The sequence below is a fragment of the Oncorhynchus clarkii genome, chromosome 4 (genome assembly GCF_045791955.1).
Source record: "Oncorhynchus clarkii lewisi isolate Uvic-CL-2024 chromosome 4, UVic_Ocla_1.0, whole genome shotgun sequence".
In the NCBI taxonomy this organism is placed as follows: domain Eukaryota; kingdom Metazoa; phylum Chordata; class Actinopteri; order Salmoniformes; family Salmonidae; genus Oncorhynchus; species Oncorhynchus clarkii.
The window spans coordinates 22,535,563-22,552,610 of record NC_092150.1 but is presented as its reverse complement, the minus strand read 5'-3'; the positions used below and the strand labels follow the sequence as shown (position 1 = coordinate 22,552,610).

General features: G+C 42.5%; 1 protein-coding gene across 1 annotated transcript in view; it reads left to right on the top strand.

The window, feature by feature from the left end:
* Positions 1-17,048, top strand: part of LOC139406606 (leucine-rich repeat-containing protein 7-like) — a 126,139-nt gene that overhangs the window by 97,286 nt on the left and 11,805 nt on the right. The window contains exons 20-24 of the mRNA XM_071149374.1: positions 540-651; positions 1,452-1,635; positions 4,110-5,895; positions 7,349-7,501; positions 8,596-8,715. Of these exons, the coding sequence (XP_071005475.1) occupies positions 540-651; positions 1,452-1,635; positions 4,110-5,895; positions 7,349-7,501; positions 8,596-8,715 (2,355 nt within the window). The remainder of the gene's footprint in view (positions 1-539; positions 652-1,451; positions 1,636-4,109; positions 5,896-7,348; positions 7,502-8,595; positions 8,716-17,048) is intronic.

Below are 17,048 nucleotides of genomic sequence, written 5' to 3'. Positions count from 1 at the left end.
TTGCGCCACTTATTTGCATTGTAAAAATGACAGAGACAGGAAATGGAGTGAGATTCAGATGTCAGTAAGACGCTGCTGTGTAGTGGGTGTTCTTGGGATGTGGTTCCTGGGGATTGCCAGGCAACCTGGGCTGGTGGTGTCTCCTCGCTCAGCAACCTCAGCCTGCCCTGTGGGGGAACAGTGAGCAGAGCAGGGCTGCAGATGTGGGACATCAGGTGTGGGAAGCAGGCTCTCCTGTAGCAAACAGCTGGCCTTCTGGGCACTAAGATAGCAGGAAGTCACAGATAGGACATGCTCCAGTGGACCCCACTGAGAAATAGAGAAAATATATCAGTTCCTGTAGACACTATGAGTGCAATATATATAAGCAGTACAATAATGAACAGTTATGTACGATATTTGTGTCCTTTAGTTAGTTCCTCCCTCAGGAACCTCACCAAAATTGTTGAGTTAAGTCGGTAAGGTGTTAAAGAAGCTGTGTGTGTGTGTGTTTTTATGTTTCTGTCTTTTGTTGTGTAATAACACATTTTTCTTCTCAGGATTCTATGGGCGGCTCTCCGAATGACATCCGTATCTCTGATATGAGGCCCACCCTGGTGGAACCGCCCATGTACAAACCAAAAGTTGTATTACTGGGGAAAGACAAGAAAGGTAGGCTCCAAACTTTTGTCGCTGGTATTCTAATTCAGTACAAACACAACCAATATCATTTAAGGATATGCAATAACTGTCCTCTGTTCCCCTATCTGGATGCTGTAAATTAGCCTATCACTGATGTTAGAGCATTTACAGTCAACTTTGACAGTTGAAGAAGAGCTGTTACTGTATGCTCCAATTATAAGAACTACACTATACAGTATATGTGTCTTAAAGCCAGTATCTATATTCTGAGGCTATACTGTATTTTTAATCTCACACTCTGATAAACCAGAGTGAGCTGATTGACTAGTTGCTACAGGCCATTTTGGGCTGATATCTCGATCGGTGGGAGGCTGACCATCTATCAGTAAAAACACTCACCCTCCGCTCTAATCCTGTTCTGACATGAAAAATCCTCAAGCATTCTAAACTCTCCAGTGAAAATCCCTGTGTTTGCTATTGTTCTTTCTAATTGCATGCGTGTTTCCTCCTGTGAGATTACAAAACATAGTCCTGAAATGCACAATTATTATAGAATGTCCTTGGGGAGTGTTGTATTCTAATGAGGTACGGTATGAAGCATATTAATTGCAATCCATTACATAATGGCTCGCTGTTGGATTTGAGGAGAAACGGCATCCAATTCTCTCAAGTATCTTTTGCCCCCAAGCTTTAACCGACATTTTATGTGGAAACATGAGCAGTGACCTTTTGAAAATGAGATGTCTCCTTAAAGCCCCTATTCAGATTCATTTCACAGGTAGCTATCGTCAGAGACATACCAATGCTTTTCTCTCCCACTCCCCTGTCAGAATCTATAGATGAGTCAGACCCAGACAAGATGCATTGCCTGAACAACAGTGGCTCGTCGGCCACCTACTCAGACTACTCTCCGTCCCAGGGTTCTTCTGGCTCTTCCAACCCCCCGGGGAACGGGTCCACCCTGCAGGCTGCTGGGAAGGATGGAGGAGTGCCTCAACAACACTGGACCAACAGGTGGGTCGTGGCTCACTGACTCTCAACATACAGTCCTCACACTGAACCAGAGACACAGACACTCGCCTGATAACAAACTTACGGTGACCTAGGATCGGTATCGGTCCGCCCTTAGCAAAATCCGAGGCTCAGTGGCCTCACAGCAACCTGTGGTCTGATAAGTGCTTGCTAGCTGTGTCACTTCCAGTACTTCTTCTGTACTGTGTCAATATGTCATCCAGCAGGCATTGATTCCACCTGTTTGTTTCCTGAGACAGAGGGGTGTTGTGTAGGGCACCTGGGTGAACAGGAGGTGGAACTCCAGCTGTCAAGTGTAGTGCACATCTCTCATTAACAGACATCTCTCTCACTGTCTCTTTTCTGTCTGTCTGTCTGTCTGTCTGTCTCTGTCTGCCTGTCTGTCTGTCTGTCTGTCTCTGTCTGTCTGTCTCTGTCTGTCTCTGTCTGTCTCTCTGTCTGTCTGTCTGTCTGTCTGTCTGTCTGTCTGTCTGTCTGTCTGTCTGTCTGTCTGTCTGTCTGTCTGTCTGTCTGTCTGTGTCTGTCTCTGTGTCTGTGTCTGTGTCTGTGTCTGTGTGTCTGTCTGTCTCTGTGTGTCTGTCTGTCTCTGTGTGTCTCTGTGTCTCTGTGTCTGTCTGTCTCTGTGTCTCTGTGTCTGTCTGTCTCTGTGTCTGTCTGTCTCTGTGTCTCTGTCTCTGTGTCTGTGTCTCTGTCTGTCTGTCTGTCTGTCTGTCTGTCTGTCTGTCTGTCTGTCTGTGTCTCTGTCTGTCTGTCTGTCTGTCTGTGTCTCTGTCTGCCTGTCTGTGTCTCTGTCTGTCTGTCTGTGTCTCTGTCTGTCTGTCTCACAGGGACGGTTCCTCTCCACTCTCTTCTTCATTGAAATGCAGCTGAAACACTACTCTACCATTGGGGCTCTTGAAACTGTTTTAGTCAGTTTGTGCCAGAACTTCCAAGAACATTGTTATTTTTTCCAATCCTGGCTGAAATTATACAGATTGAGCTCTCACTGAAAAATACTTTTTTCATCCGTGGATACAATTATAGTTGACTTGTTTGATATTCCTACTGATACTTTCAGACCTCTATGGAAAACAGTCCAGCTCAAATCTGCGCATATTTTCCATTTATGATATATTGGTAAAAAAGCAATTGGATTCCCTTTGAAATGCCAGCAGTATAGCTTCAGGCAAACATTACTTTAACCTGTTGCGACGACCAAACCCGGATCCGGGATTCTATTTATAGACCTAAGCTCATTACCATAACGCAACGTTAACTATTCATGAAAATCGCAAATGAAATGAAATAAATATGCTAGCTCTCAAGCTTAGCCTTTTGTTAACAACACTGTCATCTCAGATTTTCAAAATATGCTTTTCAACCATAGGAAAACAATCATTTGTGTAACAGTAGCTAGCTAGCGTAGCATTTAGCGTTAGCATTAGCGTTAGCATTAGCGTTAGCATTTAGCAGGCAACTATCACAAAAACAAGTAAAGCCTTCAAATAAAATAACTTACCTTTGAAGAACTTCTGATGTTTTCAATGAGGAGACTCTCAGTTAGATAGCAGATGCTCCGTTTTTCCAAAAAGATTCTTTGTGTATTAGAAATAGCTCCGTTTTGTACATCACATTTGGCTACCAAAAAAAAAAAAAAAAAAAAAAAAAAAAAACGAAAATTCAGCCCTCAAAACGCGAACTTTTTTCCAAATTAACTCCATAATATCGACTGAAACATGGCAAACGTGGTTTAGAATCAATCCTCAAGGTGTTTTTCCACATATCTCTTCAATGATATATCCTTCGTGGAAGCCTGGTTTCTCCTTGCTCTCAAATGGAAAAATAATTGCACCTGGCTTTACGCTCCAATTTCGACGCAGGGACACCAGGCGGACACTTGGAAAATGTAGTCTCTTATGGTCAATCTTCCAATGATATGCCTACAAATACGTCACAATGCTGCTAACACTTTGGGGGAACGACAGAAAGTGTAGGCTCATTCCTTGCGCAATCACAGCCATATAAGGAGACAATGGAAAACAGAGCTTCAGAAATTCTGATCATTTCCTGGTTGATGCATCATCTTGGTTTCGCCTGTAGAATGAGTTCTGGGGCACTTACAGACAATATCTTTGCAGATTCTGAAACTTCAGAGTGTTTTCTTTCAAAAACTGTCAAGAATATGCATAGTCGAGCATCTTTTCGTGACAAAATATCGCGCTTAAAACGGGAACGTTTTTTATCCAAAAATGAAATAGCGCCCCTAGAGATCAAAGAGGTTAAAATACACAGTACCTTTCTATTTTAATGCAGCCTTTGATTTGACCTATCAAAACTCCAAGTTGGAAATAAATGTAAACCTGTATTTCAAAGCATATTTTCAGGTCCATTATGAATGTTACCCTCTATTCTGTATTGTAAGTAAAACCTTGATGAAATGATATGCTATGATACCTGTGCCCACTCTCTTTCTGCAGGCTGGCCCAGCAGTTCCCCAAGCCGATCGAGACCAAGCCCCTACTGAGTCAGAGAGACCCCAGAGAGACCCTTCCCTCCAGCACACTGCAGCAGCGCAGCGAGCGGCGCCCCCTCAGCGACACCTTTGACCAGTGGAACGACTCCTCCCACTATGACAACACAGGCTTCGTGTCTGAAGAGGCTCCTCTGGAGACTCCCAGTGGTAGCAGCAGTGGTAACCCCATGCTGGGCTCCAAGTCCTGCAGCGCCTCCACCTCCCATGGGGGCCGCCGGCCCCTCATGAGGCAGGAGCGCATCGTGGGCATCCCCTTGGAGCTGCAGGATGCCCCTCACCAACACCCCTCCCACCAATTCCATAATGTCCGCAACACGCCCGAAACTGAAGTATCTCAGCCTCCCCCTCCAAACCCGTGGCAGAACTGGACGAGGACGCCCAGTCCCTTCGAGGACCGCACGGCTTTCCCCTCCAAGCTGAGCTCCCCAGGCAACAGCCCCAATCCTGACCGCAACGACTTTGAGCAGGAGATGCATCATGGAGAGCTGCCGGGCACGTTCCCCTCCACAGGAACGTGGGGTTACCTAGACTCCAGGAACTCTGGGCAGGGGCGCAGCAGCCAGCAGGCCAACATGTACCAACATGTCCAATCCAAGCCCACTAGACCAAGCTCTGGGGCCATGGTGATGAGCAAGAGCTCTGAGCGCCTCTCTCCCATGATGAAGGAGGTGAAGGCTAAGTTCAAGAAGTCTCAGAGCATTGATGAGATAGACATGGGCTCCTACAATGTGTACAGTATTCCCGTGGACACCTACAGCTCCAGCATAGAGAATCAGGGGAGTGTTGACCGTCCAGACATGCCGGGCCCCATGGAGCAGAGCATGTCCCGGAGCCAGTCTGCTCCCATGCTGGACGATGATGATGCCTACGGAACTAATAGCCAGCAGCAGAAGCCTTCCATCCCCAAGAAGGTCTACCACTTCGACCAGAGCTTCAACCCTCAGGGGGCTATGGATTTGAGGAATCAGCAGCAGGAGAGGAGGGCCCCTCCACCCTTCCCCAACACCTCTGAGTACGTCAACCATCCGGGGAAGACCCTGCCCAAGGAGCTGGTGAGCCCCAGGGGCTACCGGGGTTACCCTCCCATGGACCAGATGTTCTCCTACTCTCAGCCCTCAGTCAACGAGGAGAACCAGCCTCCCCAGCAGCAGCAACCTTTCCCCATCCCCAGTCAGCGCTCCCGGCCTGGGTTCCTGAGGCGGGCCGACTCCCTGGTCAGCTCCACAGAGCTGGCCCTGTTCCGCAGGGTTCAGGAGGCCCAGGAGATGCAGCAGAAGTCGGACCACTATGGCCGGCAGCATTTCAAAGGCATGTTGGAGCACCAGAACAGTCTGGCCAGCATGGCCCAGCAGGATCAACAGTACAACAAGAGGAACGGCAGGTATGAGGAAGACTACTCCTCCTACCAGGAGCCTAAGAAGCCCATCACGGGCTACCCCACTAAGAGCCTGACACAGCGGCGGCCTCTGTCGGCCAGGAGTTACAGCACGGAGACGTTCGGGGCGTCCCAGGCCAGGCCTGTGTCTGCCAGACCCACCATGGCTGCCTTGTTGGAGAAGATTTCCCCAGATTATAATCTGAGCATTTGCACTGAGAATATAAAGAGCCCTGATGAGATGAAAATGCGCACCATGCAGCTGCAGCATAAGCCTGACGATATGTCCTCTAAGATGCCAGTAGACTGGAGGCAACAGCTGCTTAGACATATAGAGGCCAAACGATTAGACCGGGTAAGTCTGACAACTTCTTTTTCACTTTGGGAATACACCATTGCCTCCAGTTTATTACACGATTGCACACCATCTACATGTGGCCTTCTGTTGTCTTGACACACACGCCACCTGACTGCATGACCGCCAGTATTGACATGAGTTCAGTCCACTGCTTAGTTATGTTCTCCAGTTGTGGCACCAGTCTCATTTTGTGTTTCACTATATGTATAAATTACACAAACACTTTACCTCCTTTCTCTGAACTTTTATTTTCTTTCTATTACTGTTAGTATGAAATCATACTTTAACAAGACAAGTATATCTGTCTGTACTACTACTGTTTGGGTCGGTTTTCCTCAAGCAGGGTCCCCCAACTGGTGGCCCGCGGGGGATTTTATTTTCCCCAAAAAGTTTTCTGAGCATCAAACAAACAAAAAACAAACTTTTTTTCTAGTGTTTTATTGTTGGACATGAAAGACTGTAAAAACACCAGCAAATCAGCTCCAAGTGATTTTAATGTTGGATATAGTTTCCAAAGTATTCCCACGCATAATAGAGAGATATACACTGAGTACACCAAACATTAGGAATACCTTCCTTATATTGAGTTGCTACACCGCAGTTCTTGACATAAACTGGTGCGCTTGGCAACTACTACCATACCCAGTTCAAAATCACTTAAGTCTTTTGTCTTGCCCATTTACCCTCTGAATGGCACACATACACAATCCATGTCTAATTTGTCTCCAGGCTTAAAAATCCCTCTCTTACATGTCTCCTGCCCTTCATCAAATGATTTGTAATTATGTTCTGGCCCTCTGACCATCTACTCAAGAAAAAAATCTAGCTGATGATCCCTGCCCTAAAGGGTCTGTCAGAGACCAAAATGTGTACGCGTACGCACAGCAGTGTTCTATAATATTGGAACAATGGCTTTCATACTTTCAAATCCTCATTGAAATGGAGGATGCGTTCGTGGAGCCGCGTTGGTTGGGAATTTTGGGCAGGTCCGCATTTGGGCTGCGGACGGTAGACTCAGAGCCATGTAGCTGTGTCGCAATTGTACGCCGGACTACCTGCATCTGTGGACTCTGAATTATGATGGTGACACTGATTAAACCTAGTTAACACTGATTAAACCCAGTTCTGAACTAGAAAGCACTCCAGGACTAGGCTTAATCTGGGTCCGGGAAACCGGCCCTTGATAAAATAGGCAAGTACTTCAGTGCTAAACATCTCTTAAAGAAAAGTACATACTGTTGCTTTTATGAAATACGTAGTAGTACTGTATCCATGAGTGTGTTTTAATGTGTTTGTGCTGGTAGCCTACTGTAGTAACTCTGTTCTGTTGTTGTTCTGTTTGTCAAGCTCACTTTATCTGTTGCAGCTACGCAATGTGTCTTGGTGCAATCCCGTTAACCCAGTGGCTCACCCATTTACTCATGTCAAGTGATTGTTTCCCTCCTATCAGAGCGCTGTCCTTAAGCACAACACAGTAAACTTCGGCATGCTGTGCTCTGGAGGCTATGCTGCACCGCATGCCAGCAGAAGCATGACAATAAACTTTTACAATAACATGAATAAGCATGAAAACCAAACAACACAGTGGCTACCTCTACCCAATGTGAGTATGAACCAGAAAACACAGAAACAGTCTCAGTGCAGATCAACCCTTTCACATTCATTTGATACAGGGAGTGTACTGCATATTTACTATTTTGTCAGGATAAAAGCTTAAAAATATCTTTCATCATAAGCATCACAATATTACCAAAAGCTGCATTTTCCTTACAATGGAGAATGTTATTACATTGAAATGCTATGCCTGTATATCTTTTTTAAATATAGTCCACTTTGTATTCCAATTATTGTACATTCTAATCTTGAAGGATGAAACTTGAGCCCAGAAATGATACCAGCATTAAAAAACGAGCCTAGACCCGAGACTCATGTATCACAGTATCAGCATAAAATGCATACAGTGAAGCCAAGTATTATACAATTTCAGCTGTGTTGGTGTGAAAGAAGCCTTAAGAATCCCTCCCATTTCAACTTCAAGCCAAGCGCTGTCTTTTATCTGTTGTCTGAAATATTAAAGCAGTGTGTTGCATGTGTGTCAGCTACGGTGTCTGCTCTATGGGTTACAGCAGTACTACTCTATGTTAGTATTACTGTGTAAGGCTATTATTGTACCCTGTGTCACTCAGTAGCCTCAGTGCAATTTGGCCTAGTTTATAGACACTATGCATTTAAGGACACAGACAAGCACATTGTAATGAAACAAAGAGATTTTATCTGAGTTTCTCGCTTGCTTATCTTTCCCGAATAGGTATTTTAGTGCATGTAAGTCAACTTGTACTTTTTTGCCTGCCAAAATCTCTCTAAACCTGTCAGATAGCCTATTCTTATCAAATAGGTATTGTAAGTGGACAAAATGACAGGAGGCAAACAACCCAACTGATATATTCATACGTTTAGGACTTTAAACTTATAAAGAAGTTAAGGTCATGATATTGATCCAAGAATGCTGGATTACTAGCTGCAATACTCCTCCGAAAGTATTATTATTACCAATGACTATAACGTTATAATCAATACAGCAAGTTGATTCACCTTTATCTCTGCAAAAACTGTAGTCATGTTGGAAGCATATACAGGTTACCCCCATAGCAGTGATGATACTCTAAACTGTGTTCCTTTACCCTGTTCTCTCTCCAGACCCCCTCTCAACAGAGCAATATATTGGACAACGGCCAGGAGGTGGTCTCTCCCACTACTCAATGGGCCCCCTACTCACTGGGCAGGAGAGACGTGCCCCCAGAAAACATAATGAAAAAGGTTGGTGCTTTACACTGGCAAAGGACTGGGTGGGAGGCCTGAGTGTTCTAATGTCATTGTTAGTTTGCATCTGAACTATGCTGATAACATAGTACTCATTATCACCCAGCTTGCTGAATGAAACATTGGGCTGGTAGCTCATTCATATATTGAACAAAAATATAAACGCAACATGCAACCGTTTCAAAGATTTGAAGTTTGGGGCTCCCAAGTTTTGGGCTCCCGATTGGCGCAGCGGTCTAAGGCACTGAATCTCAGTGCTAGAGGCATCACTACAGACACCCTGGTTCGAATCCAGGCTGTATCACAACCGGCCGTGATTGGGAGTCCCATAGGGGAGTGTTGTGTTTAACCTTTATTTAACTAGACAAGTCAGTTAAGAACACATTCTTATTTACAATGACGGCCTACACCGGCCAAACCCATATATATGGGTGTATGGAAATTAGTCAATTAGACACTAATGATCTATGGGTTTCACATGACTGGGCTGGGGTGCAGCCATGGCAGACCCACCCACTGGGGAGCCAGGCCCAACCAATCAGACTGAGTTTTTCCCCACAAAAGGGCTATATTACAGACATAAATACTCATCAGCACCCCCACCCCGCCTCAGACGATCACACAGGTGAAGAAGCTGGATGGTTACACAGTTATATGAGGCCGTTTGGACGTACTGACAAATTCTATAAAACGACATTGGATGCAGCTTATGGTAGATAAATGAACATTCAATTCTCTGGCAACAGCTCTCGTGTACATTCCTGCAGTCAGCATGCCAATTGCATGCACCCTCAAAACTTAAGACATCTGTGGCCTTGTGTTGTCCCCAGCACAAGGTGCACCTGTGTAATGATCATGCTGTTTCATCTGATTCTTGATATGCCACACCTGTCAGGTGGATGGATTGTCTTGGCGAAGGAGAAATGCTCACTAACATGGATATAAACAAATCTGTGCACAAAATCTTATTAAAATAAGCTTTTTGTGCAGATGGAAAATGTCTGGGATTTTTGTTCAGTGTATATTTATGACATATCGGTACATTTAATGTCATATCCCAATCCACCCCCACACATTCATTGTTTTTTAAAAAAGGGTGACATTACAAGCACCTACAGTGCCTTCAGAAAGTATTTACACCCCTTGACTTTTTCCACATTTTGTTGTTACAGCCTGCATTTAAGATTTTGTATCACTGATCTACAGACAATACCCTATTATGTCAAAGTGGAATTGGGTTTTTGGAAATGTTTATAAATGTAAAAAACGAAACGCTGAAATGTCTTGAGTCAATAAGTATATTCAAACTTTTGTTATGGCAAGCCTAAATAAGTTCAGGAGTAAAAATGTGCTTAAGTCACATAATAGACTGCATGGACTCACTCGGTGTGTAGTAATAGTGTTTAAATGAGTACCCCATTTCTGTACCCCACACATAGAATTGTCTGTATGGTCCAGTGCTTGACTTGGGCATGAGCTCACCGGAGCTGAATACCGGCCCCTCAAATGTTCTACCGCTTGATCTCCAATTCCTATTATAAAATATTAGCTCAAAGGTATTGTGGTGCTCCTTCACCTACATATAAACTGTACTGGCAACCAACATGAGTAACGACACCTTTTCAGTCCAAGTCAATCACTGGTAAGGTCGCCTTGGTCGAGCAGTGAATTTTAAGCACAGATTTAACCACAAAGACCAGGGAGGTTTTCCAATGGTTCGCAAAGAAGGGCACCCATTTGTAGTAGGGCAAAAATAAAACCAGCTGACATTGAACATCCCTTTGAGCATGGTGAAGTTATAATTACACTTTGGATGGTGAATCAATACATCCAGTCACTGCAAAGATACAGGCGCTCTTCCTAACTCAGTTGCCGGAGAGGAAGGAAACAGCTAAGGAATGAGGCCGGTGGTGATTTAAACAGTTACAATGTTTAATAGTTGTGATAGGAGATAGCTGAGGATGGATCAACAACATTGTAGTTACTCCACAATCTTAACATAAATGACAGAGTGAATAGCCTGTACAGAATAAACAATATTCCAAAACATGCATCCTGTTTGCAATAAGGCACTAAAGTAATAATGCAAAAAAAATGAACTTTTAGTCCTGAAAACAAAGCGTTATGTTTGGGGAAAATCCAACACAACACATCACTGAGTACCACTCCTCATATTTTGAAGCATGGTGTTTGCTGCATTATGTTTTAGGTACAGTGGGGCAAACAAGTATTTAGTCAGCCACCAATTGTGCAAGTTCTCCCACTTAAAAAGATGAGAGGCCTGTAATTTTCATCATAGGTACACTTCAACTATGACAGACAAAATGAGAAAAAAAATCCAGAAAATCACATTGTAGTATTTTTTATGAATTTATTTGAAAATAAGTATTTGGTCACCTACAAACAAGCAAGATTTCTGGTTCTCACAGACCTGTAACTTCTTCTTTAAGAGGCTCCTCTGTCCTCCACTCGTTACCTGTATTAATGGCACCTGTTTGAACTTGTTATCAGTATAAAAGACACCTGTCCACAACATCAAACAGTCACACTCCAAACTCCACTATGGCCAAGACCAAAGAGCTGTCAAAGGACACCAGAAACAAAATTGTAGACCTGCATCAGGCTGGGAAGACTGAATCTGCAATAGGTAAGCAGCTTGGTTTGAAGAAATCAACTGTGGGAGCAATTATTAGGAAATGGAAGACATACAAGACCACTGATAATCTCCCTCGATATGGGGCTCCACGCAAGATCTCACCCCGTGGGGTCAAAATGATCACAAGAACGGTGAGCAAAAATCCCAGAACCACAATATTTTTGGTAAAAACTCAACTCGTCATGTTTGGAGGACAAAGAATGCTGAGTTGCATCCAAAGAACACCATACCTACTGTGAAGCATGGGGGTGGAAACATCATGCTTTGGGGCTGTTTTTCTGCAAAGGGACCATGTATTGTGAGATTTTGAGTGAAAACCTCCTTCCATCAGCAAGGGCATTGAAGATTAAATGTGGCTGGGTCTTTCAGCATGACAATGATCCCAAACACACCGCCCGGGCAACGAAGGAGTGGCTTCGTAAGAAGTATTTCAAGGTCCTGGAGTGGCCTAGCCAGTCTCCAGATCTCAACCCCATAGAAAATCTTTGGAGGGAGTTGAAAGTCCGTGTTGCCCCGCAACAGCCCCAAAACATCACTGCTCTAGAGGAGATCTGCATGGAGGAATGGGCCAAAATACCAGCAACAGTGTGTGAAAACCTTGTGAAGACTTACAGAAAACGTTTTACCTCTGTCATTGCCAACAAAGGGTATATAACAAAGTATTGAGAAACTTTTGTTATTGACCAAATACTTATTTTCCACCATAATTTGCAAACAAATTCATTAAAAATCCTACAATGTGATTTTCTGGATTTTTTTTGTTGTCGTTTTGTCTGTCATAGTTGAATTGTACCTATGATGAAAATTATAGGCCTCTCTCATCTTTTTAAGTGGGAGAACTTGCACAATTGGTGGCTGACTAAATACTTTTTTGCCCCACTGTTTGCTTGTCATTGGCAAGGACTAGTGAGTGTTTTAGGATAAAAATAAATGAAATAGAGCTAAGCACAGGCTAAATCCGAGAGGAAAACTTGGTTCAGTGTGCTTTCCAACAGACACTGGGAGATAAATTCACTTTTCCGGAGGACAATAACCTAAAACACAAGGCCAAATATACACTGGAGTTGTTTCCAAGACATCATTGAATGTTCTGGAGTTGCCTAGTTACAGTTTTTAATTACATCGGCTTGAAAATCTATGGCAACACTTGAAAATGGCTGTCTAACAATGATCAACAACAAACTTGACAGAGCAGGAAAGAATAAAGCATTTGATAATGGGCAAATATTGTACAATCCAGGTGTGCAAAGCTCTTAGAGATTTACCTAGAAAGACTCACAGCTGTGATCGCTACCAAAGGTGATTCTAGCATGTTTTAAAAAATTTCTTTAACCTTTATTTAACCAGGTGAGAACAAGTTCTCATTTACAACTGCGACCTGGCCAAGATAAAGCAAAGCAGTGTGACAAAAACAACAACACAGAGTTACACATAAACAAATGTACAGTCAATAACACCATTGAAAATGTACAGTGTGTGCAAATGTAGAAGATTAGGGAGGTAAGGCAATAAATAGGCAATAGAGGCGGAATAATTACAAATTAGCATTAACACTGGAGTGATGTATGTGCAGATGATGTGCAAGTAGAGATACTGGGGAGCAAAAAGATAAATAACAATATGGGGATGAGGTAGTTGGGTGTGCTATTTATAGATTGGCTGTGTACATATACAGTGACCGGTAAGCTGCTCTGACAGCTGATGCTTAAAGTTAGAGGGGGAGATATAAGTCTTCAGCTTCAGTGATTTTTGCAATTCGTTCCAGTCATTGGAAGCAGAGAACTGGAAGGAAAGGCGGCCAAAGGAAGTTTTGGCTTTGGGGATGACCAGTGAAATATACCTACTGGAGCGCGTGCTACGAGTGGGTGCTGCTATGGTGACCAGTGACCTGAGATAAGGCGGGGCTTTACCTAGCAGAGACTTGTAGATAACCTGTAGCCAGTGGGTTTGGCGACGAGTATGAAGCGAGGGCCAACCAACGAGAGCGTACAGGTCGCAATGGTGGGTAGTGTATGGGGCTTTGGTGACAAAACTGATGGCTAGATAGACTGTGATAGACTGCGATAGACTGCATCCGGTTTGTTGAGTAGAGTGTTTGAGGCTATTTTATAGATGACATCACCGAAGTCGAGGATCGGTAGGATGGTCAGTTTTACGAGGGTATGTTTGGCAGCATGAGTGAAGGATGCTTTGTTGCGATATAGGAAGCCGATTCTAGATTTAATTTTGGATTGGAGATGCTTAAAACCTGTTGAGGCTAGGGGGCAGTATTTTCACTTTTGGATGAAACGGCCTCCTACTCTTTCCCAAATGGGTATATATGGATATGATTATTACTGGTGGATAGAAAACACTCTGAAGTTTCTAAAACTGTTTGAATTATGTCTGTGAGTATAACATAACTCATATGGCAGACAAAAACCCGAGAAGAAATCCAAACAGGAAGTGAGAACTCAATTTAGAAAACAGTGCCATTGGATGTCCACCTTAGATATGGATGAGAATGCACTTCCCAGGGCTTCCACAAGATGTCACCGTCTTTAGATTCTGGTTGTATGATTCTACTATAAAGGTGGGGCTCATAATAGCTCTTTGAGTGAGTGGTCTGGCAGAAAGCCGCTCATTACGCGCGGTCACGAGAGAGTGTTCTTGCGTTCCTATGCTTTTCTTCAGACAATGAAATTCTCCGGTTGGAACCTTATTGCTGATTAATGTTTAAAACCTCTTAAGTCTACCCCTTCCTTTTTCGAACATTCTGTTAAAAATCGCGCAACTTTTCAGCGTCCTGCTACTCATGCCAGGAATATAGTATATGCATATGATTAGTATGTGTGGATAGAAAACACTCTGAAGTTTCTAAAACTGGTTAAATCACGGCTGTGACTATAACAGATCGTGTGTTTCATTGAAAAACGCAAGAAAAACTGCTCTCTGAAAGCTAAAAATAATTTCCATAAGTCACTTTCATGGGCAAAATTTAATATCGACCTGCATGCAATTCATACAGATTCCACACGATGTCGCCATTGTCGTCATTTTCAATGGAGTTTTTTGTTGGAAAATCCAACTAACTGGATTCCGTTTCTTCCGGTCTCCACCAGGATGTTTTCAATGTGCACATTGGCAGCCATTGATTTGCAGACGAGGAGCTATTGAATATACATCGCCCTGTAATCATTTTGATAGATTATAAACGTTTACTAATACCTAAAGTTGGATTACAAAAGTATTTCGAAGTGTTTTGTGAAAGTTTATCGTCGACTTTTTTAATTTAAAAAAATGACGCAGCGTTTAAAAACAATGTTTTTTTCTGAATGACACAGCTTCCATAGAAAGCTATTTTGGGTATATATGGACCGATTTAAACGAAAAAAAGGCCCAATAGTGATGTTTATGGGGCATATAGGAGTGCCAAGAAAGAAGCTTGTCAAAGGTAATGAATGTTTTATATTTTATTTCTGCGTTTTGTGTAGCGCCGGATAAGCAAAGTCTTTGTTTACGTCGCATTCAGGCATTTTGAGGTGTTGCATGCTATCAGATAATAGCTTCTCATGCTTTCGCCGAAAAGCATTTTAAAAATCTGACTTGTTGGCTAGGTTCACAACGAGTGTAGCTTTAATTCAATACCCTGCATGTGAATTTTGATTAAGGTTTGAGTTTTAACGAGTACATTTAGCATTTAGCGTAGCGCATTTGCATTTCCAGGTGTCTACTTGAGACATCTGCGTCTCAAGTAGGAGCAAGAAGTTAAAACATCCTAAATATGGATTGCATACATCATTTGACTTGTTTCTACGACCTGTAACGGAACTTTTTGAGTTTTTGTCTGGAGGAATTGCTCGTGCTTTTTGAGGACTGAATGCTGGGCTGAACAAGCTAACAACAAGTGGCTAAATTATGGCTTTTTGGAACTTTATGGGACAAATCAGTAATTTGTTGTTGAACTGGGATTCCTGGAACTGCCTTCTGATGAAGATATTCAAAGGTAAGTGAATATTTAGTGTTTTTTGTAGCTTCTGTTGACGCCAAAATGGCGGCTATTTCTTTGGGTTCTGAGCGCCGTTCTCAGATTATTATTTTTCTGTAGTTTAAAAAAAATCTGGCACAGCGGTTGCATAGAGAATACATTTATCTTTAATTCTGTGAATAACACTTGCATCTTTTATCAATGTTTATTGTGAGTATTTCTGCAAAATCGCCGGATGTTTTGTAATCAAAAGATTTCTGCACGTAACTGCTAATGTAAACAGATTTTTATATATATATATATATATGCACATTATCGAACAAAGCACACAATTAATGTATAACATGATGTGCTATGAGTGTCATCTGATGGAGATAATCAAAGGTTAGTGATACATTTTATCTATATTTATGCTTTTGCGACTGTGAAATATTGCTCTGTGTGTTTTTGAATTTGGTGGTCGTCTAACATAAATATATGTTGTGTTTTCGCTGTAAAACATTTTAAAAATCGGACACGATGGGGAGATTAACAAGATGTTTATCTTTCATTTGCTGTATTGGACTTGTTAATGTCTGAAAGTTAAATATTTCTAAAGAATATTTTTATCAGCTGAATGGGAGAGCGTGTTCCCTTCAGGGAACTCCTTGTGCCCCCCTAGCCCCAACAGGTTCCTCTTGAAATTTTTGGAAAAATAATGTTCCCAAAGTAAACGGGATATTTTTCAGGACCAGATAATAGAATATGCATATAATTGACAGCTTAGGATAGAAAACACTCTAACGTTTCCAAAACTGTAAAAATATTGTCTATGAGTATAACAGAACTGATATTGCAGGCGAAATCCTGAGAAAAATCCAATCAGGAAGTGAATCTTATTTAGAAACCTCTGCGTTCCTATGCGTCCCTATTGAGCAGTGAAAGGGTTATCAACCAGATTCCTTTTTCTATGGCTTCCCTAATGTGTCTAGTGTCACAAGACATAGTTTCAGGCTTTTTTTTTTGAAAAATGAGCGTGTTGAGCAGTGAAAGGGATATCAACCAGATTCCTTTTTCTATGGCTTCCCTAATGTGTCTAGTGTCACAAGACATAGTTTCAGGCTTTAAAAAAAAAAAAATTGAGCGTGATCGACAACATTGCGTCAGTGGTCAGCTGGTGGCTCTCAGAGTGATTTGTGAGTAATAGACAAATGCGGCCATTGTTTCTCTCGCTCCTACTAAGAAGCCAACTGTCCCGGTTGATATATTATCAAATAGATATTTGAAAAACACCTTGAGGATTGATTATAAAAAACGTTTGCCATGTTTCTGTCGATATTATGGATCTAATTTGGAAAGAAAATTGCCGTTGTTGTGACCGCAGTTTCCGGTGGATTTCTCACGTGAAGAACGTGAAGAACAAACGGAGGTATTTTGGCTATAAAAATAATCTTTATGGAACTAAATGAACATTTGCTGTCTAACTGGGAGTCTCGTGAGTGAAAACATCCGAAGCTCATCAAAGGTAAACGATTTAATTTGATTGCTTTTCTGATTTTCGTGACCAAGTTGCCTGCTGCTAGCTGGACATAATGCTATGCTAGGCTATCGATAAACTTACACAAATGCTTGTCTTGCTTTGGCTGTAAAGCATAATTTCAAAATCTGAGATGACAGGGTGATTAACAAAAGGCTAAGCTGTGTTTCACTATATTTCACTTGTGAATT